Source organism: Triturus cristatus, chromosome 8, assembly GCF_964204655.1.
Source record: "Triturus cristatus chromosome 8, aTriCri1.1, whole genome shotgun sequence".
NCBI lineage: Eukaryota > Metazoa > Chordata > Amphibia > Caudata > Salamandridae > Triturus > Triturus cristatus.
This window is the reverse complement of record NC_140591.1, coordinates 768,937,701-768,959,540: the sequence shown is the minus strand read 5'-3', so window position 1 is coordinate 768,959,540 and position 21,840 is coordinate 768,937,701. Positions and strand designations below refer to the sequence as shown.

Genomic DNA, 21,840 nt, shown 5'->3' with positions numbered 1-21,840 from the left:
TGCCCGCCTCTCTAGATTGACATTGCCTGAAATGCCTGATCTTCCAAATCGACTATCTCCAGCTGAAATGAGCATAACTCATACAATGGCATCGCTTGCAGAAAAAAGGGCTGGCCTCTGACTCTAATCAACAACCCAGCACCATAGGCCCCTCAACGCAGACACTGCTGGTTAAAGCTGGATTCACCGCCGAAGCCGACAAACAGCACAAGATCGCCTTCCCTATTATTCAGCCTAATCACCAACCAGAAAGGGGCCACATTTATCCGACTGGACAGAACAACCTCAGCCATAAAGAACAGAGTCGGATGCTGCTAAACAAATAATTTGCACAGATTTTTAGTAAATTGTTTTATATTTTTTAAAAATGTTAACTTATGAATGAAATGATATACTCTGTAGCAACGGTTTTAATTAACTATGCTAAATTTAAAAAAATACTGGACACCCGAATAGGGCTGTGCCTGGCCTCTAAAGCAATGCTGTCTCCGCCCCCCATAGAGTGTCTGGAGCCAAGGCCGGATCTTGTGGAAAACAAAGATCTTCTTTTGAAGTATGCCTACTTCAAAGGCCAAAATGGGTACAAGTATTGGACCTATAACCCTAGAAATTTAGAACACTTCTGGATCAAGAAGAGATCAAGCCAAGAGGAAGAGCTGGAGTGCTATAAGGAAGAGTACTGCCCTTTTGCTGTGTTGGTCTGCAGTGACTGCTTCTGAGTTGGGGAGAACAAAGACTGTACTTTGCTTTGGTATCCTGCTTAAGAAGATTCTCCAAGGGTTTGTGTGCTTGCCTCCTGTTTAGAAGTCTCAGGGACATCAAAGACTTCACCTGGAGCATCCCTGGACTCCACTGCTGGGAGGTGGTGGTGCCGATTCCAGTTCTGGGCCCTTGGAGGTGGTCCCTGCAACAAAAGGCCCAAATCAATCCATCACCCTTCCAGCACCTGTTTTTTTACGACAGCACTGCAGTGACTAAGAAATTCCCACACACCACTTGCATGCGGATGAACAAATCGGCGCAGCACCTATCGGAGGCTGAAAGAACTGCCGCAACCCGAGTCCGGCGCACAATGTTTCCGACATCTGAGAGCCCCACGCTGACTCAGACACAGTCCCTGCTATGCGGCTGAAAGAAAAAATAAATAAATAACACAACGGATCGCTGGTCCGCGGCAGAAAGAACTGACGCACTGTCTGTTTTGCTGCTGCATCGACCTCCAGCCCAGTCGGATTTCCACACATTGGACCTGTGCACCCAGGTTTCCAACACATAGCCTCCAGAAAGAAGTCATCCCTTAAAATCGATGCATTGCTTCTCCCTGAAGTCCCTTCATACCATGATTAAAAGAAAGGGTCCCTTCTTGGACAGGGAGCATATCCCTGCCAACTAGAGGCCTGGAGCCTGCTGTCACTGGTTGAATATCAAACAACTTGGGTACCTTTACAAGTTGTACTTCATTTTAGTTTCTCACTTGTTTTCACCACAAACTGCAAGCAGTTAGAAACTGAGAAAAACAAGAGAACTGACTATCACCTAGAAAAATTCAAAAACTGCAACATTGCTTGTTGATGGGAAGATGGCAGCAACAGGGAGGGTGAGGGTGTTGAGAATAAGCAACGGGTGGAACAGCGTGCTGGGGAGAACTACATGGGCTACAAAGCAATGGACGGGAAGTACAAAAGAGCGAGCGCAACATGCAGGGGGGCTGGGGAAAGCACAAGGGGTGACAGAGTAACAGAGTGGCGGGGGAGAGAAGTACTCAAGGGAGACCACTGGAAAGCCTGCACCCTTAATAGGGTGCTTAACAAAAAGGAAAAAGTGGTGCTTGAAAAGCAAGCAGTGAAACAAAAACCAGTCAATAAAAAGAGTTAGTAAAGAGGTTATGCTCCATGGTAAGGACAAACATTGACAAGTTGGGACACAAACAAGAAGCAGGCAAATGAGTGACAGGAAAGCCAACCAATAGTAAGCAATGGGCTGGTTCCAAGCCCCTGTATGTTCTTTTCAAGTCCACCATATGTCTCTTGGGCTGTATGGTAGGCGTGACCTAAAAAGGGCTCATTAATGAGTAAAAGCCTCATCAGCTAAGAGGTTAAACACTACTGGCGACACCCTACTCACCAGTTGATCCAGATGTCAGTTAGTGAACTAAACAAAGGATAAGTAATATGTAACCCCACCAAGAGAAACCAGAAATAAATCCGGACAGAGGCCCTGGGAATATTTTGCAACTTCCAGGCGGGCCCCGGGCATACACACTATCCATAGAAGCAACCAGAGGACCGTGACCACCAAGAAACAGTGAAACCACTAGAGAAGTACTAACAGAAGCAGACTTCAATTTAGGTCACTGTAGACAAGGCACATACAGAGGACGCAAGCCTTCATTAATAATACAGTGAATATACATTTCATGACATCTCCCAAGATATTTATAGTTTGATTCTCCACTCTTTAGGTCCTTAAAAAGGGCCTAGACAATATCTGCCCACCCAACACCACCGCAAGGTATGAAATATACCTTGTTACCACACAGTTAACCATTTACTAAAAAATGCCCATGTCTAACATTATTGCTGTGTACACAATATTTGTAGTTATATTTCTCATCCTTTTGTGCATCGTAGGACCAGCTACTTCACGTGGCTAGCACCATTAAATTTCTATTACGCACAGTGGGCTTTACAATCACAAGCACTCTTTAAAATTACTCAAAATATATTAACCTTCTTTCCGCCTCCTGATAAGTGTCTCTCACCCCCCACCCCCACCCCTCCTACATTCATACCAGGGTGATGCTGGTATGAATGTAGCATAAGCCTGGGTGACTTACAACTGGATAGGTTCTTCAAAACACTTTTGTCTAGTAAGAAGGGTGCAAGTCTTGTTATTTCCTCCCTACGGTTTGTGTGATTGCTGACCTCTCTCAAAGGAAATTATGTATTTTGACGTTTAAAGTACATGCAAGCTGTTAATGTTGATGTAGATATATGCAACAATACGTGTATGTTCAATGTTGTCTAAGTCTCCCAGGACGACTTCCCCATCAACCCAGAGTTAGAAATGCATGGTTAGGCAGGCCCTACGACCTAAGCTGGAGGCTACTAATTGACAGATCATAGGTGGGGTAGCCCGTAACCAGCTGAACAGATGAATGAACAGGAAAAACCCAGATTAGTCCCACAAATAGGCAGCAACATCACAATGGTCCCCAGAGACTGGCCCCAATAAAGCACATATGGCCGGAGCGGTGCGCACGTTCTCAAAATACCATAAAGTTAGATGCCACATGAAATTAGGCACACTCCGCCAATCAGAACACCGCACACACAGTACACTCAGTGATCACGCGCTCCTCATGCTGGACATCTGGACACTTCACCCACTGGCACTCATTGTGTCCTTGCAAGGTCGAAATCCACTTGCATTCGCTATCGGGTGGCCTGATTTACAGTCCCTTGACTAAGCCCACGTTTCTTTTTCTAAGTTAATAACCAAATTGTTTTATGGTGCTCCAAAGACTGTATATAATGGCACTCAGAAGGAATGTATGTTGAGACAGTCCTCAGACCTGTTTGACTGTTTCCCACTGCAGCTTTTAATTAAACCAACTCTTCCAGTTTTGTTTTTTCAAGGTAAATTCACATTACAGCAACAAAGCTTTTCAGGAAAACCAAGTGGCGTTCAGTCTTACTGCAGACTTAAAGACATGGATGTGTCCATTTCTAAAGCGATAGGCACTAGATTTCAGAAAGGCTATTCAGTACTTGGTAGTGCATATAGAGACCATGATAAAGCGCATTGCCCTGAATCTTTGAAAGTACCCCCACAATGAAGTAGGCGAGACAATATCTGAAGGATAAAAGAAGCTTTGTATGCCAAATTCAAAGCACATTTACCTAGCTATCTACATTTCTCATCAAGCATCCGTTTGATAAGCTAAAAGTTTTTATCCAATGTTTCCCATCCATCTTATCTGAAAACAGTGGCATCAGAAATATATTATAAAAGAAAGCGAGACAGCGGTAACTTTATACTATCTTTGCTTTTCATATTAGTATACACAAAGGTCAAAGTAGCCTGAATGGGGTTGTTGCTGTGAACAGCAGCAGAAAGGAAGGACGGAAATCTTGATAAGATTCTCAAAAAATCCCAACCCACAGAGGCGGCCTTTGAATCTGTTTAGATTTGCAAAGAATTTAGTGTACCATCCCCCCAAAGAATTGAGAATGCTCTACAGAAGTAAATGTTGGTCGGTGGGTACATATGGTGCAGGAGTCTGGGGGCATACACCTGTAAAAACCCTCCAGGTACCAGAAAATAAGTTTTTAGCAAGGCTTTTAGGAATTACCAGATCCACATCAAGTTTCATTACTCAAAGAAATGGGCTTTGATCTTTATAGAAGATAAAGTGGGCTTCGCACCTATCTTGTTGCAGGTTAAAATCTGGTCCTCTCCAGAGTGAAGCTTCACTCAAGGAATAGTAGAGGATTGTCTGAAACAGGTTAATGTGCTAGACATCCAATGGATCAAGTACATAAAAAATACTCTAAGACTCAGCATTAACTGGTGTTTTTGAGATTACTAGTGAGATTAGCTCCAGCACGAAGGCATTGGTAAAGGACACATACCATGCCCATAGAGATAAGATGAGACTTCAGAAGTTCTAGACATGGTAATTGTCCATGCCTATATCACTTTGTCAACCTGTGAAGGCGTGGAGCCTTATCTATTATGGATAGAGGCACCAAAACACAGATTTTATTTAACCTCTTCAGTGCCCATGACGAGATAGTCTCGTCATGGAGCACGGTTGCGCTGTGCCCATGACGAGACTATCTCGTCATGAACCCCACCCACTAGTGCAACGCCCGGCACAGGAGGGGGAAAGGGCGTGGCACTGAAGGGGTTAACCCACCTCCGAATAAATAGGATTCACTTCTTGATGGCTTTCCGCTTTACTGGGACTTGGTTCGCTTCATCTCCCCGCGGCCCATGTGATAGTGTCCATACAGTCCATTAAGCACTGTTATTCTGAACTTTATTTTCAGCCTTTAGAATCTGTTTTTTACGCCCAATTTTAGCAGGGAAAGGTTTTAAAACACACCAAGAAGTTTTACTGTTTTGACAACACTGAGTCTCCAACAATCTGTTATGCAGTAATGAATTTTATTACTCAGGAAGGAGTTTAAGAAATAAGTAAGCAGTGTGACTCAGTTATGACATCACAGAAAGGCAATGTTGATGTGCAATTCAGCAATTTGTTTTTATCATGTGCTTTTATGCTCCTTTTGACCGAATAAAGTTTATTTGAACTAGATAAGAAACGCAGAGTTAAATAAAAGGTGAACTCACCCGAGAAGTATTGATGGTAAAAAAAGTAAACAACAAAATGAAAGCAGACAAAAAATGTATATGCAGGGAAAATTAAGCTACAATTCTGTGAATAGGCAGTTTATACTGATTGCCTTTCAGGTGCACTCTAAAAAGAGATTTGTTTCACCATGCCGCTTTGAGGAGGAGGACAGCCATAGCTCACAGGTGAAGTTAAAAGGAATCTGGGTCTATCATAATGAAGGGGTGACCGAAATAGGAATACTACTTCCACCTTGTAGAGAAAGCTTCACACTAACCCAAGTATGGCAGCAAACTGAGGTTTTAGAAACCTGCGGAGTAGGATGTAGAACTAAAAGTAATGTTATAGGCCTAAAAGTCAAATATCAAAGTGCGATGGCAGAAAATGGAAAACAAGAGCTTCCGTTGGAGCGGGATAAGATCTTTTATGGTCATAACAAGGGCACTAATTTCAGTCATAACTAAAGCACAAAAGTGTGTGTGTAAGTGTAAGTGTGTGTGAGAGTGTGTGAGAGTGTGTGTGAGAGTGTGTGTGTGAGAGTGTGTGTGTGAGAGTGTGTGTGTGAGAGTGTGTGTGTGAGAGTGTGTGTGAGAGTGTGTGTGAGAGTGTGTGAGAGTGTGTGTGTGAGAGTGTGTGAGAGTGTGTGTGAGAGTGTGTGTGTGAGAGTGTGTGTGAGAGTGTGTGTGTGAGAGTGTGTGTGTGAGAGTGTGTGTGTGAGAGTGTGTGTGGAAGTGTGTGTGTGAGAGTGTGTGTGTGAGAGTGTGTGTGAGAGTGTGTGTGAGAGTGTGTGTGAGAGTGTGTGTGTGAGTGTGTGTGTGAGTGTGTGATAGTGTGTGATAGTGTGTGAGAGTGTGTGAGTGTGTGTGAGTGTGTGAGAGTGTGTGAGAGTGTGAGGAGAGTGGGAGTGTGAGAGAGTGTGAGGAGAGTGTGAGAGTGTGAGAGAGTGTGAGAGAGTGTGAGAGAGTGTGAGAGAGTGTGAGAGAGTGTGAGAGAGTGTGAGAGAGTGTGAGAGAGTGTGAGAGAGTGTGAGAGTGTGTGAGAGTGTGTGAGAGTGTGAGAGTGTGTGAGAGTGTGTGTGAGAGTGTGTGAGAGTGTGTGAGAGTGTGTGAGAGTGTGTGAGAGTGTGTGAGAGTGTGTGAGAGTGTGTGAGAGTGTGTGAGAGTGAGTGAGTGAGTGAGTGAGTGAGTGAGTGAGTGAGTGAGTGAGTGAGTGAGTATGTGTGAGAGTGTGTGTGAGAGTGTGTGTGAGAGTGTGTGTGAGAGTGTGTGTGAGAGTGTGTGTGAGAGTGTGTGTGAGTGTGTGTGAGAGTGTGTGTGTGGTGTGTGTGAGAGTGTGTGTGTGAGTGTGTGTGAGAGAGTGTGAGAGAGTGTGAGAGTGTGTGTGAGAGAGTGTGAGAGAGTGTGAGAGTGTGTGAGAGTGTGTGAGAGTGTGTGAGTGTGTGTGAGAGTGTGTGAGTGTGAGTGTGTGAGAGTGTGTGAGAGTGTGTGTGAGTGTGTGAGAGTGTGTGAGAGTGTGTGAGTGTGTGTGAGAGTGTGTGAGTGTGTGAGTGTGTGAGTGTGTGTGTGTGAGTGGTGAGTGAGTGAGTGTGTGTGTGTGTGTGTGAGTGTGTGTGTGTGTGTGTGTGTGTGTGTTGGGGCTTATCCAGATGGCCCAGATACGCAAACTGAGTAAAAGCTAGTCGCTGACATTTGCAATGGTTTTCAAGGTCATGAGTTTAAATCAAATGAGGGCAGACTGAGCCCTGAAACTTTTGGAGGTTCGTAAGCAGATTAGAACCGAATTGGATAATAGTAATATGTTATTTGCAGTCTCAAGAAACATCATAGATGCAGTCTGATGTCTCAAGTGGATCAAGCACATGTGGCAGTTATCTAACAAACTGGGGCGACCAGATTTGTACTCTAAACTGTCCAAAATTACAGAAGCAGATATTAATTGGGTCAAGCAGTACTACTGGGAGTAGGTGGGAGTTATCAGGCTAGGACGGAAATGGTTAAACCCAGTGTGTAAGAGTATTTAATCTTTCAGACCTCCCCTTGTCTAGGACCCACCTAACTTTCGTTAAGGAGTGGTAAAGACGGTTATTGGTGCAGTTTCGGGTAGGTAATATAAGTTGCTCTCGGTCTTTCCCCTTGGGCCAATATGATATTGTATCTCTCAGTCTATGCCCATGCGATGAAACTTTACCCCAATCACTGCTGCACTTTACTTTTTGCTGTACATTATCTAGACATCTTGTTCATCAATATTTGGTTCCAATTTTTAAATGATATGGCTTTTTTAAATGCCAATCTGTACTTTGTTACAGTCATTGTCCAACCAGTTTCTTTGTTTTTCCATTGGTGCCTTTTTAAGGCATGCAACCATTGAAGGCGATGCCATTTTAAAGGGAGGGGAGTGGAGGCAAATTCTATCATCATGGAACCTTTTAATGTTGTTTTAATTAAGCCATTTACCAATTATTTAGGATGTCTGCATCTTTAACTAATCATTATGCTGTTGTTGAAATGTACTTAATGGCTGATTGTATCTGCAGAATAAAGGTATGAATTAAACAGTCTTAAGTAGTAAATATAATCATATGATGATCAAATAAAACGATTATTAAAAAAAGGTCTGAATAACTGTAACCAAAGGGTAAACAAACAACTTCTTTTATTGCAAAATCACAGCAAACTAAATAAAAGCCTGACATCAAAAATATTTACATAAAGTGGAGATAAAATGTTCACAAAAATGTTCCAGCTTTAGCATTTTACGCACCTGTCAATTTGATATGGCCTTCTTCATCAAGTAATATGCTTTAAAAAAGAAAGAAAATATTTTAGGCTCATTAGAAAGCATTTGTTGTCATTATACTTCTGAAGAGCATTTACAATTAGGAGATTCAATGTCACCACACTGCAATGTGCTGGCTCTCCCTCATTCTTGCAGACAATGAGCACTAGCAATTTTTTGGAACGGTAGAACAGCAAATATACCAAATAATGCTATAACTTTCCAAGATGGCTGTCCTATTGTGTCTAGGAACATGGAATTTGGAAGCCATATTGAAAGTCTTCAAAATGTTCTTGCAATGCTTGTATCACAATTCTACAAGGTTTGGCCAAGCAAATAACTACGGCAAGTGTAGCATCATCAGGGAGTGTTGGGATCATCAGGTGAAAGATGCGGTGGAAGAGTGAGAGACCCTGATTATCAGCAGTGCTCTATGTCACAAAAGTTGGGGGGGGGGGGGGGGGGGGGAGACTGAGATGGACGGGAGGAGACTCAGTAAGGCATGACTATTAATGACAGAAAGGGTAGGAAGAAAGAGGCAAGAGAAGGAGCTGCACATTTACATTAACTGCTACCTATCCATTCTGTTTGTTTTGGAGCAGGATTGGGTACTATAAGAAAGGGAATCCACATCTAAGAGGATATCCAGTCCTATTATGGAATCTTGGATTCCATTAGATCTGTCAAATGACTAAGATTAGACAATAACATGCATTACTAAATGCGGAGAGCTCTAGTTGTACTTCGGAACCAATGTGAATGTTATTACAATCCTTTATTAGAGTATGCTCACACAGGACAAGAAGCCTTTTACCACCGAATGTAAGACTATCTTGTGTAGCATCTCAAGCTCGTTGTTATACTCCATAAGAATGAATATCGGCTTCAGATGAACTTCCCACTCTTATGAATATCTTAGCATGGAAGGTGTATCTATGCGCTAGCTGTAACACATGAATAAGTAGAGCTTCCTTTCCCAATGCCTCAACATCCATTAAAGATCCTATATTATTTACCTATCTAATATGTTATTCTTTTGGAGTTCAAAGAATACTGAAACTTTTCTCTCGCTTCAATACAAGTCCATATGTAGAATACACTGGTCATTATGTTAAGATTTCAAGGTTGACAATGACTCCGCTGTATGATGTCATATTAGATATACTTCTGCAAATGTATTATGTAAAGTGTTTGGACATTTAATAATTGTTTCCATTTGCTTTCTTTTCACTATAAGAGAATATTAGGCAGAGTATTGGAAAAAAAGGCTGTTTTATAGTTTTCCGATTTCTTTTTTTTTTTTAATCTTGCCATTTAAATTCATATATTCGATTAGAAATTTGAAAACAAAAGAATGCTTTTTTTGGTTCAAATTTGCACTCATCAACACCAAAATACAACACATTCCCTGCAATAGTGTAGGAAAACCAACCCTGGTTACTACAAACCAGAGCATAATGGTAGTGTGAAAGCGTTTCCTATGCACCACTTCCACCGGTGGCATGGCCTGGGGTAAAGGCTACTGGGGTGGATTATAGTAGTACTGCAGCAATCCAAGCGCAGCAGATAGCCATTCTATAAAACAGGATAAAACTAAACAACTAAGTTACAGACCTTCAGTAATGCCTTTTTTGTGGATATTCCAACCACAGTTTCCTCAACTTGTATCTGTCCCCAGATGCCAGACTGGATGCAGACACTCTTGGCTCCTGAGCATCTGCAGGAGGCAACATCTGCGCTAGTCATGACTTAGTTCCAGACATGTCACTGAGCAGCATTACCTCGACCTAGCAATGTTAAGTGGTCTCATTTTTTTCCCATGCCCTCAGTGTGTTGCAGACAAGATTGAGTTTTTAACAGAAGAATGCAAAAAAACTATATGGTGATCCTATTACTCTAAAATTTCCATTAAACTGAGCTAAAAGGCGGGCAGTGAAGAACCTGCAGTAGATTGTCCACCAGAAAGAGTATCACAGAAGGGAATTACGTTATTCCCCTGAAGTATACTTCTAACCGTATATCTCTCACTTTGTGAAACAGTACCAAAGCAATGCCCCCTCCAAGGAGGGGATATGAGGAGAGCACCTGCACCATCAAGTTCTGCAGCACCAAGCACATAAAATTACTCTAGTTGGCGACTTGAGAATCAATGCAGTTGTGTCTGGTGACAGTATGGATAAATGCCCATGTTGCTGCCTGCAGATGTCCAATACAGGAAAACCTAGAGCCAGGGCTGGTGGAATTTTTGAAAGTCGAATGAGCTCCAGAACCCTCAGGAGAATTATTTTTGTCAAAAGAATAATTTTGTTCGATGTAGAGAGCAACCCATCATGATTGGGTTTGTTTCTGGACTGCATTTACATTCTTCACACCAACAGACTCAACCAACAGTACAATAACTGTCCATCCTGTCACCAGACAAAGTGGACGGTTTTCATAGTCCGAAATGTCGGGAGTACAGTCCACAGCTATCAATATGAACCATGCTTGATCTCCCCTAACTATCTTCATTACCTGCAGGTTCAGAGACAGAGGTGAGAAGGTGTACATGAGGCAGAGGTACCACTGAAGGCAGACAGTCTCAGAGTTTCCTCTGAAGGCAAAACACTGTTTTCGGAGGCAGAGGTCTACAAATGGCCCGCCCCACTGGTCAGAGCAATGGGTAAAGGTGCCACCTCTTGGCGTAGGCGCTGATCATAAGCAGGATGCCTCCTGAGTTAGTCTGCCCTAATGAATGACTATCAATCAGCTAAATGTCAGCCTGCTCCAAAACCTCAATGCCTCCAGGTAGCCTGTGAGCCACATGCAGCCCTGCTTGTTGCTGTAAAACATGGCGACATTCACACAAAGAAGTACTCCCATCTGAAAAAGTGTAAATAGTCCACAGACTGTAGAAAAGGTCAGAAAGTAGTTATGTTTTAGAGAATCGAAGCCCTTATCTATCCAATGGGCGGCATTCTTCATCACTGGACCCCTTATAGCACTGGCCTGAAAGATCCAGCTCCAAGCACTACAATGGTGTTTGGGATTTCGGGAGGAGTTTTAAGAGCTGTTAACAGGATGAATACTTTTTGATGAGAATCTAGGATATAAGGGATAAAGAGCCAATTTGCAGAAGAGAACAGGTATGAATGAGATGTTAAAAATATCTATTGGTTGATAATGAGTCTTTTATTGGGTCCCCAATGGTAGGAGTAAAAGGGAAGGGGATTAATTCAACTCACTGACAAAGGACTACATGTTTCTACCCAAGTTGCCCGCAATGGAGGTATGGGGGCATTCTTAACGACACTGAAGCCCTCTCTGCTAAGTGAATATATACCAAAATAATATTGAAATATTTACAAGCAGAGCTACAAGTTATTGTTTGCAAATCCTCCCGGTTGAAGCCCCAGCCTTCAGGGGTGTACAAATACAATGTATATGTTCATATCATCTCATCTCACAGATGGAGACAGGACATTGCCTGTGTTCTTCAAACAAACCGAGAAAGCTTAAATACGTTGACTTTTTCTACGTTCTACAGAGTATGAATAAATGCATAGATTTTATTTGTGCGATTACTTAAAATCATTACAAAAGACATTAAAAACTGGAGAATAATCAAAATTTTAAATGAATTTTTAGTGCAAAGATTTTTAAAAAAAAATCCACAACTTGATACGTTTTACAGAGTATTTACACTTTTAGCAATGAGCATTCTTTTGTGTTGATTTTATATATAATCGAAGGTGTCTGTCCTAGCTTTCTTCCTGCTCTCCCTATATTGTGAAATGAGGACTGACATGACTGCCATGTGGTACATCAGCACTTGCATTCACCTGTCCTTTATGGAAGGCAAAAAGCAAGTAAGAGCCAGTCGGATGGCATGTAGGTGCAGAGGATTTCTGACATGGGAAAGTTCCACTGGAGACACAAGGCCTCTAATCTCCACATTGCCCAGGTGACTTCCCCAACTGGGAGAGGATAGTCTGCCTCAGGCCAAACTGATGCTTGTCATGCGCCACTGAAGGTCCTGAGCCGCATCGTCTGACAAGCATCTAGTAGGACAGGTATCCCCCAATGTAGGGCTCACTACAAATGCAGGTTTCACTCTTGGGCCCGCACATACTACCGAGTGCAAGATACCAGCAATGCAGCCAAAAGACTAGTAAGGGGATTGACGGCTGCTGTTCTCAAACTTTGGCACCGTCTCAAGTGCCACAAAGTCAGAACTGGCTTCCCAATGGGTTGTGATGGCTTGACTGGCAAAAGGTGACGCCCCTAGAATAACCTCCGAGCTTCCTGTACTGCTGGTGTAATTAGCAGCACAGGGATGGGAACCCAAAGGAGCAAGCAATAGCTCGGCTGTTTCTAAAGTGCTTCAGAGCCACAGCAGCCTTTCCTCCAAGACATCTGGCATGGTGAATGGACAATGACTCTTGAGCGTCTCAAAGTGCACCCACATGGGTCAACTGATAAGGACACTGGTGTCCATTGCTCAAGAAACTAAGTAGGTGATATCTAGACCAGAAAGTAGAACCGGCTTATCACTGGTCTTGCCCATCGGTAACCATTTGCACAAAGGCATATGTCTTTAAACAGCACAGGATGAATCGTATGTGCCACATCCAAGACAGAAAGCATGCTGTGCCCAATAGGCAGACAATATTCAATGAGAACAATCCCAGACTGCCCACAGGAAAAGATTATTCTGCTCACTGCATCCTTTTGCTTAGCTACCCAACTCAGATGAGCTAAAGGAAAAGAATGAGGGTTCTCCTTGCAAAGGAAAACCTATACCATAACTCTAGGTAGTTACTTAAAGTTACCAGGCGCTGGTCTAAAACGCGTACTCATGGGCTGCTTTACCACAAGCATATAAATTGGTTCTTACCAAGCTGCCATTACTGATTCAACCAGAGCTTCATTAAATGACAATAGAGGCTCTGAAGTATCATGTCCAGGTTGCAAACTCCTTATAAGAAGGTTACCCTAAAGTTCTCTCAGATTGGAGTGGACGGTCCAGAGTACAACAAACAGTAACTTTTTTTCGGTTGGAGCCCCCAAAAGTTTTCTAGAGTGATATCTAGATCACTGTCATTCTGTAATTTAAGATATAAGCCATCATCACTATAATTAGTGGATAGCAAGTTATTTGCCGCCTCATCATCTTGGTCACAAAAGGCATGTTGAAGACCTTGTATGGCAATTAGGTAAGTACTGTTGTAGAGGAAAGATAGGGAAGTCTTTCTACACAAATGGTTATGCCTTGGTTAAGGTACAGAGCAACACAGAGAAAACTCTAGCTGGAGAGGGATCCAATTCTGCGGCTGAATCCAAACCCGGAAAACAACAATGCTCTCCAGTTCAAAGTGCACAGCCCGGCAGCAAAACTGAGTGGTCTGACTTTGAGGTGAGTGAACATGAGGGAAGTGTCAGCCGGTGGAATTTCCACTGGAGGCCCAGCCGGGTTTGTGAGACAAGGTGTGCCAGAAGGAGCTGGAATTAATTTCAAGATCAGCAGTAAGGACTCATTGAAGGCCTCAACCTGCTGTGGAGCGGAGTATGGCCGACAGGAACTCAAGGTATATCTACTTCTGATTCAGCAAAGTTGGCATGTGGTTTCTGGAACACAGACTACGGGGCCTCTACCGCGAAGGTGGATATCTGGATGTTAAAGAGAAAGTTTCAAATCCGACCTTGTTAACTTTGTTTCTTTGACTTGTCCTACTTCACCTTCAATTTACCTGACAAAGATGATCTAGAAACAGACCAGTCCAGGAAAGAGAACTGAAATCACTTCTTGTGCTTGGCATATTAGCTTGGCTGCTCACTCCCTACCGGCTTTGAAATGCAAAAGGGAGCATTTTTCAAAGGAATTTCTCATGTTTGGTGCGAGGACCCACAAGCAGAAGCCATACAGATCATCAACAGACATCTGCTTCCAGCACTCAAACATGGTTTGAAGCCCAACATCTTCTGGGGCGACATCCTCGCATATAGTCAAAATAATTTGAACCATAAGGGCATTGGTAATCACTGAAATGGGAAATAGAGCTCCAGATCCATGTTAAACAGCATGGAAATAGAGGTACTGATGACAGTGCATGGGGCGGTGCGGGTACGTCCTACGTACCATCATGTCTGGATATGGGATGGAGTGGTGACAGAGGGCAGATTAACACCTGCCAGCACAAAGTAGCTTACTGCAAGAGTTTCTGGATCAGTCTGGCACCTGTGGAGAAACAAGGTGAGGAATCTGCTTACTGAAATATCCATCAGGAATGTCCGGTGTACGCGTGAGCAGCAGTGGGCTGGCAGCCAATGGAAGCGCCTGCAGCAGAAGCAAAAAGGGTGTATGGAGAACTCTATGCGAATTCACTGACTGTCTATTTTGGCTACCTTTTACCATACTAGTAGCTGTGGAAGCCTTCAGGATCAGTAAGACTTTCAACTAGGCAGAGGCCTGGAAACTGGCACATATGCTGCAGGACCCTTGGCCCTAAAACCGCAGAGTGATTACAAGCAATGAACTATGGGAGTCCAGATGAGTTTGCCAGTACTCCTGGGTGGCATACTGTAGAATAACCCCATGTCAAACATCAGTAGGTTTCTGCGATCTGGGATACCCTATGTGCTGGGGGGCTTGGAAGTGAATTTCCTGTCCTAAAAGACTCAAGTAACACAGTAGTGGGGTGGCTCCTAACAGACTACAGGTTGGGCTCGGACAGTCTGGGAATATGTGAATGCCATTAAATACATACACAGTAATAAATCATTGGCAAGCTGGTCTGCAATTTTGCGAACAAAGAGGCATGGCCAGACTGTACTATTTGTATGAAAATAGGAAAAACAAGGCGGACTTTATACAATGTGGATGAAAACAGGAAAAACAAAGTAGATTTGCAGTAATAAGTTAACCTGAAAGAGCTTTTGCAGAGCGAGTTTACTAAGATATAACAGACCTACAAATGCTGAAAGGTGACAGCAAGATTCTGGTGGGTGAATGATGGTGGAACCTTTGCTAGACCCAGAATGAAAGTTTGCATAGTGCTCGTCCAATTGTTCTTTTGTTTCTATCACAGATCTACATGCTTTGCATTCCAAAAAAATCGAATAGCTAGAATAGGAATTGTTATTCAAAGATAAAACATTTAACACAATTATGAAAGAAAATATCATCCAGGTATCAATTACCTCAAAAGGAACCCCAAATACAAGTTCTGATGACGAGACATGCCTAATCCTTGTCGAATTACCTAATAGGAGGCCATCTAGATTTTTGTAGTCCAACAGCTAAGCAGGTTAGACTGCAAGGAGTCATCACACATTAAGGAACAATATGTCTCCGAACTGCTTTGCCAATTTAGGGTACTGTGAAAGTTTCTCAGCTTTTTCTTTTTTTAATGGTTAAAAGGAAAGCCAATAAATCACTAACCATCAAACTAAACTAATAAAACATCACCTTACTAAAGCTGTGAGTTAGTAATAAAAAATGCGACTGCTAGGTCATTGGGAAGGGAGGCAATTGATCACAAAACGAGTGCCCAATGGTTTTGTCCAAATGACCCTACCCTGCTCCGTCCATAGAACATCTACTAACAAGGAACTACCTCAGCTTTAGCCTGCAGGGCTCGCTATATTCCAATATCCTTACTGTCTGAGGTGCACAAAAACACCAATGGCAACAGAGCATTTTAGGTGCGGAGGCCATGACTCATCTTTACATCAATTAAACAATTTGATACTCTGCAAGATAAGCGAAAAGAAAATCCTTAAGCTGCCTGTTCCATGCAAGCTTAGTGAAGGATAAAATGGCCAAACCAAGTAGGAAAAGGAAAATATTACTTAACTGTAATAATCAGTTTGAAGTTCATTGTGCTGTAGGTATGTTTTGCAAACTCCTGCCATCTAGTGTTGGGCGCAGACATTAAGTTTTTCTTCAAAGTAGAGGTTTGTCTCAAGGTGGCTCGTGGTAGGTACCAGCCCCAAACCCACGATGCACCAGGACCCGCTCCACCCTAAAGTGTATTTGACCACACGGGTGAGGGTCAATAGATGGATCCTTGTGAAGCAGGACCTTTTATGTGCACTAGAGTAATGTAAATATTTCGTAATTACAACTAAAAATGTCGTATTCATTACATAAAAGTGACTTTTTCTCATTAAAACATGGGTTGCTGTAGATTACATGCTTTGCATAGAATAAAAGCAAAGCCCTTCTCCCTAAAGTTGTGGCTTTTGAGCTGACCCTGATAAATCTACTCTGGTCTCGATTTACCAGAATGGGGAGAACCACACTGAGGCAGGTGCATGGTCAAGTCTTCTGTGAAAAGTTTTGCGCCTAGATTAAGGAGGGCGATTGGGCAGAAAGATGCGCATCGAGATGGGTCTTTGCCGAATTTTGGTATGACCGCCACTACCGCTTCCCCCATAGTTTAAGCGACTTCACCAGACACCACACAATGGTTCAACAGCATCGTTAAAGGCAAGTTTATGTTATAACACTGAGCTGTGTAGCCACAGGGTTTAATAAAATTTAGGGAATTGTAGGACTAGCCGGACCTCTTCTAGTACAATGGTGTTCTCTAGGGAATCCCTGGATCTCAGTAAGCTTTGGGAGCTGGACCTGCTTCCTGTGTTTGGAGGAGGGAGCCTCTAAATAGTCTTATAGAAGCGTTAGAATTAATTGACTTTTCGAACCTCTTCTAATAATAGGGGTCCCAGTGTTTGATGATTTCCTGATTATATATTCCTTTTTGCCCCACAGGGTACGTGCTAATTAGGTTCCCACCCTGTTCCAAAACACATACAAGCTCTTTCTAAAATTGGGCAGTGAGATCGGCTTTAATCATGTAGTGCATGCGTAGATGGCCTAAGCTGTAATAAGGGCATGGATGGCACTATGGGAAGGGTGTTGTAGTCTCTTGATCTCAGTGTCCAGCTGCTGGACCTATGGCTTACGGAGTCCAATGTGTTCAGCTGCTGCTATAAAATGACCCCCAATAACAGCCTTAAAGAAGTCTCAGACCCCGGGGACAGTAACTTTCTCCCCTTCATTAAGCTCAAAGTATTCATCAATAAGACTACCAATTTCCAAACAAATGTTTGCCCCTCAGTAAGGAGGGATGGAACCGCCAGTTTCTGGGGTGTTTACGCTGCCCCATATCCAACTAGAACAGGATAGGAGCGTGATCAGAAACAGCAATCTGTCTAATCACCAGCATGCAGTCCCACAAGGCGGTTGCTCAATAGTATATAGTCAATACAGGAGTGTATCTGATGGGAGTAAAAAGGGAAGCCAGGCGCTGTTGTATGCTTTTCTTGCCAAATATCCTGGAGGCCCAAGTCACCCAAAGTCTTTAGTCACTTGGAGAAGGCTCTAGTTTGTGCCCAAACCAACTCCCTCTCTGTCCCTGTGGGGATACCAGACTATATTAAAGTCTCTAGTGAGGGCATTTTCCCCACTAGCTACCCCTGACCGGTCTGAGAAAGGAGTGCTGCGCTGCATTTGGTGCATACAAAATAGCAATTATAATAGGCCATCCTTCCAGCGCTCCCACCAGCATAATAGATCTGCTGTCCATCAGTGTTAGTATGTGAAACTGCCAGGGGGAGGTTGTGCAGTAGGAGGCTCGCTACTCCACGCTGCTTAGCAGGAGCGGAGGATTGGTAGGTTACGGGGTATGTGGTGTGCTTGAGCTTCCCCTGGCCTTTTCGAAGGAGACGAGGCTCCTGGAGTCAGATAATGTCTAGGTTGAAGTTTCGAATAGTCCACCGCCTTGTTTGTTAGGCGAGTTCAGCACTTGCACATTAAGTGAGACTACCTGAATTGTTGCAGTATCAGAGAGGAGAGCCGAGGTGTGCAGAAAGCAGTCGCCGCAATGTGTGTGCTGTGGTGAACTCTGCTACTCCCTCCCTCCCCATATCCCCAAACTAGAAAATATAAAAGTGAAGAAAAGATTTAACCAAAACAATGTCAAAAGTAGAATGGGGAGGAGGACCACCTCCAGAGATCAGTGGGCGAAGGCAACCTCTGCCCTCGTAAATCCTCCATCAAGGGCAGGAAGGCCCCCCCCCCCTCCCCCAATCAAGCAGCTTCCATGTTCATACCACGTGAACATCAATTCTGGACAAAACAACTTTGCCCTTCACGAGAGAGATCATTTCCACCATGGTCCCCCGAGGACGCTGGCCAGCGATGAAGTCTAAGCCCTTCTTGATCCCCCTAGGCCAGTATCTTCACACCACAGCATGACCTCTCGGGTAGCACTAGATTCTCGATTGAAAGTAAGCAGTAATTCAGATGGTTGGTCTTGACCACTCCCTGATTTAGAGCCTCGAACCGGACTGCACAGGCAAGGGTGCTGCCAAGAGCTGTCCTTTTTCCAGGGGGTACCCTGATTGCAAACCTTAAGGGAGATTACCAAAGGTGAGGCCCCACCCCCCAGGTCACCACCCTCCACACTTCCGTGAACTTGCGGCCCTGGTCACCAATTTCAAATGATAAAATGAAGGGGTCTGTTCACCTGTAGTGGACGGCATCTACTCTGATCTTCCACATGATTGGGCATAACTCGGCCTGTCGCAACGTGGCTGAGAGACATCCTGGTAGACTGTGCAAGAGTAATCTAGAAAGCTCACTTCTCCCACCTTTCTAGTGTGTTTTAGGACTGCCTCCTTTTCGAAGAAATAGTGGAACTTGATTAGCAAATCTTTGGCTCTCCGTTGTTGGGATGGTCTCCTAGATGCAGATACCAAAGGGGATGATGGACGGAGCGTTTGAGCAAATCAAACACTCACCCCCAGTCAACTGATCTGGGTTTAATCCATCATCATTCTTTAGCTCACTCCACCACCCCAGTTCAGACATGGCCATATGCAAATCAGTCTGACCCTGTGCCTCATGGGAACAGTCCAGCCCGAACTGCCAAGCCATGCCTTCCCTGGACCGGAAACAAGCATCCTGGGACCGGTTTCGGGTTCATAACCCTCCTAGATGCCAGCTTTGTGGATTGTGTGAATACAGATCTCAGGGTGGTCCTCATCTAACACAGTTAGGAGCATCCGGACCACAAAGGGTTCTCGATTTACACTCAGGATCTCTAAACTAAGGTCTGAGCCATAGACTGAGTGATTCCTTAATTTTTCTTCCAGCATGTTGCATTTAGGCATTGTGTCAGTTTGGGGTGTCAATACAGCCTCTAGCCGCCCCTCCACATCAAAGGCTCAATTGTCCTACTGCATCCAAATCCATGCACAATTCACTATTTTTGTATTCAAGTCTGAGTGGAGCTCAGTCAGACCAGTGGTGAAGTCCTTTCCCAGCTAATTTCTGAACTCCAATTTAACGATGTGAAGGCTATCTACCACATCAGATTTGGTGAGTGACATGGTGGACTGCACAGTGGTAGGTTGTGCTTGGGGTTTATCTAAATGTGAAAGGAGGCTGCCTTAACAGGACATTTTTTTTAAGGGAGCATGGACAGCCTCTTCTTACACTGCGGGAAAATGACAAAAAAATAAGGGGAGTTTGAACGTGCTTGTGAAGTGTCGCCGGTTATAGCCTAACCATTACAACAAGTCAGGGTCAGTCTACCTGGGCATTAGAGAAGAGCCCTCGACGCAGCCATCACCCTTAGGGGGGGTCGCGTGGTCCCACCCAGGCACAGTGACCGCCCGCACCAGGGGAAATACTCTAGTCTGTTCCACCACAGCTGCTTGGATTCATCCAGGACAGTGCAGGCGCACAGGCGGAGCCCCCAAGTATCCCTCAAACCAGTCTGTGATAATAATTTGGCTTTCAACTTGATTTGAGGAGCCCTTCTCTGGGTTCGGCCCTCATTATGTTGAAGCAACCAGTGGGTGCTGCTAATGATAGTCCCAGGTTGTCCCAGTTTGCACTCCCGCTGAGTCCGAGGGTCCATGTTAATATGCTGCTCCACTGTGGAGTTGGATTAGAGGCTATGCTTAGCCACAGCACTCACACTGACAATCAAGGGTCTTCTGAGCCCCTGGTGCCACAGACGCCATGCCTGAATTCCCTCAGGGCATGACTCCGGGAAGGGGGCTGCAGGACCAGTGCCAGCCTCCTGCTCTCCAGGACTAACCACATGACCACCCTAGATCATATAGAGGCTAAGTCCATGCAGCTGGGTGTCAGTTCTCATCGGCCGCACTGGCTCACCGCCCTGGCTCACCGCCCTAGTCTGCAGCACGGTTCTTGCGTCAGAGGTCGCACAATATCTTCCAGGCCATTGCCAGTGATGGTGTTGCCCACAGAAGAGCTTGGAAGCAAGAAGAAACGGTTTGGCTTACAGCAGTGACGGCGGGATGCGACTCACTACTCTCCCATCTTTGCCAAGCCTCTTGTTAGATCCTTTTTGAAGCAATGCCTTCACTTCTTCCTGCAGCTGTGGCACTGTATTGGAATATGGAATACCCTTGGCCTTGCAACAGCTAATGCCTCTGAAGCCTCTCCGGGAGTAGTACTTAAGTGACTGGCTCTACCAAAGGGCAAAACTACTGTGTGGTTGGTACAGAAGCACTTTGAGGTGGCTGCTCACTTGGCACAGGCTCGCACTTGCTATCTTTGAAACCCTGACCTTACAGATTAAGATTGGAGTGCTCTTCAGCTGGGGCTGTACACATTCTATATTTTCTCCAGCACTGAGTCCGAGGTCCAAAGGGTGTTCTTCGTCAAAAGGTACACTGATGGGGTGCTGATGGACTTCAGGTCAGAATCCTGCGATGCCCAACCAGGTGTGCTATTGGAGAATACGAATGCTGGTTTTTCTGTAGACAGTGTTGGATCCGTCCAAGATACACCTAAAGTTTCATTGGAGAGGATCTCCTCCCTCCTGAACGAGCTACTTTCTGCATTTCTAAGAACCTCCAGAAAATATTCTAACTGCTCCATCTGCTCCCAGTGGTCTCAGTCATAGTTTAACAGAAGTCCAACTGAATTGGCTATACAACACTGAACGTCCGAACCCTCAGATAAGCCAGCTGTGCTTCTGAGCAGTATGGACCTTAAGTGAATATGGTGATGCCTGGCTGAAGTACATATTGGGTCCTTTATAATCTTGCAATACTCGATGGCAACCCTGATTTGCACAGGGTCTTTAAAGTTTTCAGCCGAGCATGTAAGCATACTTTTTTGCATGGTCAGATACTGTACAAATCACCAGGTTTGGAAAGGGTTTCAATGAAGTCCTCCTCGGTTTCCACTACATGACATTTCATCTTGCAATGGGCCATTACAAACAGGACGACTATGTGGTAAAATGTGGTATCAGTGGGGGGAGATGGCTTGACTCTGTTGGATTATCTCCGGAGCAGGAATTGGTGTTGATCGCTGAGGCCTTTTGGGCAGCATACCAGACAGCCCTCCCTTTCGCCATCCAAATAAGCAACCTCAAAGTATTTGATTCCTGATGCAGTGGATGGCTGAGGAGGGCCTCAGCACAATCTCATTAAGCCCCTACCACCTTTCCTTTACGTACTAAACAGTCTTTTTACAACTGAAGGCCCGGTAGGCAAGACACATCAATGACTCCGCAGACACAAGTTTCAGACCACATGCTGATCTGACCACAGGAATTTGTTTTTGAAATTAGGACAAAATTGCAATGATGTATTCTCCATAACCAACCTCCCCTTGAGCTATTCTTATATGACTTGAACACAATATCTTCAGTTTGAATAGTTTCTAAAGCAAT

At 44.2% G+C, this 21,840-nt stretch overlaps 1 protein-coding gene across 2 annotated transcripts in view; it reads right to left on the bottom strand.

Moving 5' to 3' along the window:
• The window catches only part of RPS6KA3 (ribosomal protein S6 kinase A3), a 690,637-nt gene that overhangs the window by 424,882 nt on the left and 243,915 nt on the right, over positions 1–21,840 (bottom strand). For both annotated transcript variants that reach the window (XM_085622203.1, XM_085622204.1), the window contains exon 8: positions 8,123–8,160. In XM_085622203.1, the coding sequence (XP_085478329.1) occupies positions 8,123–8,160 (38 nt within the window). The remainder of the gene's footprint in view (positions 1–8,122; positions 8,161–21,840) is intronic.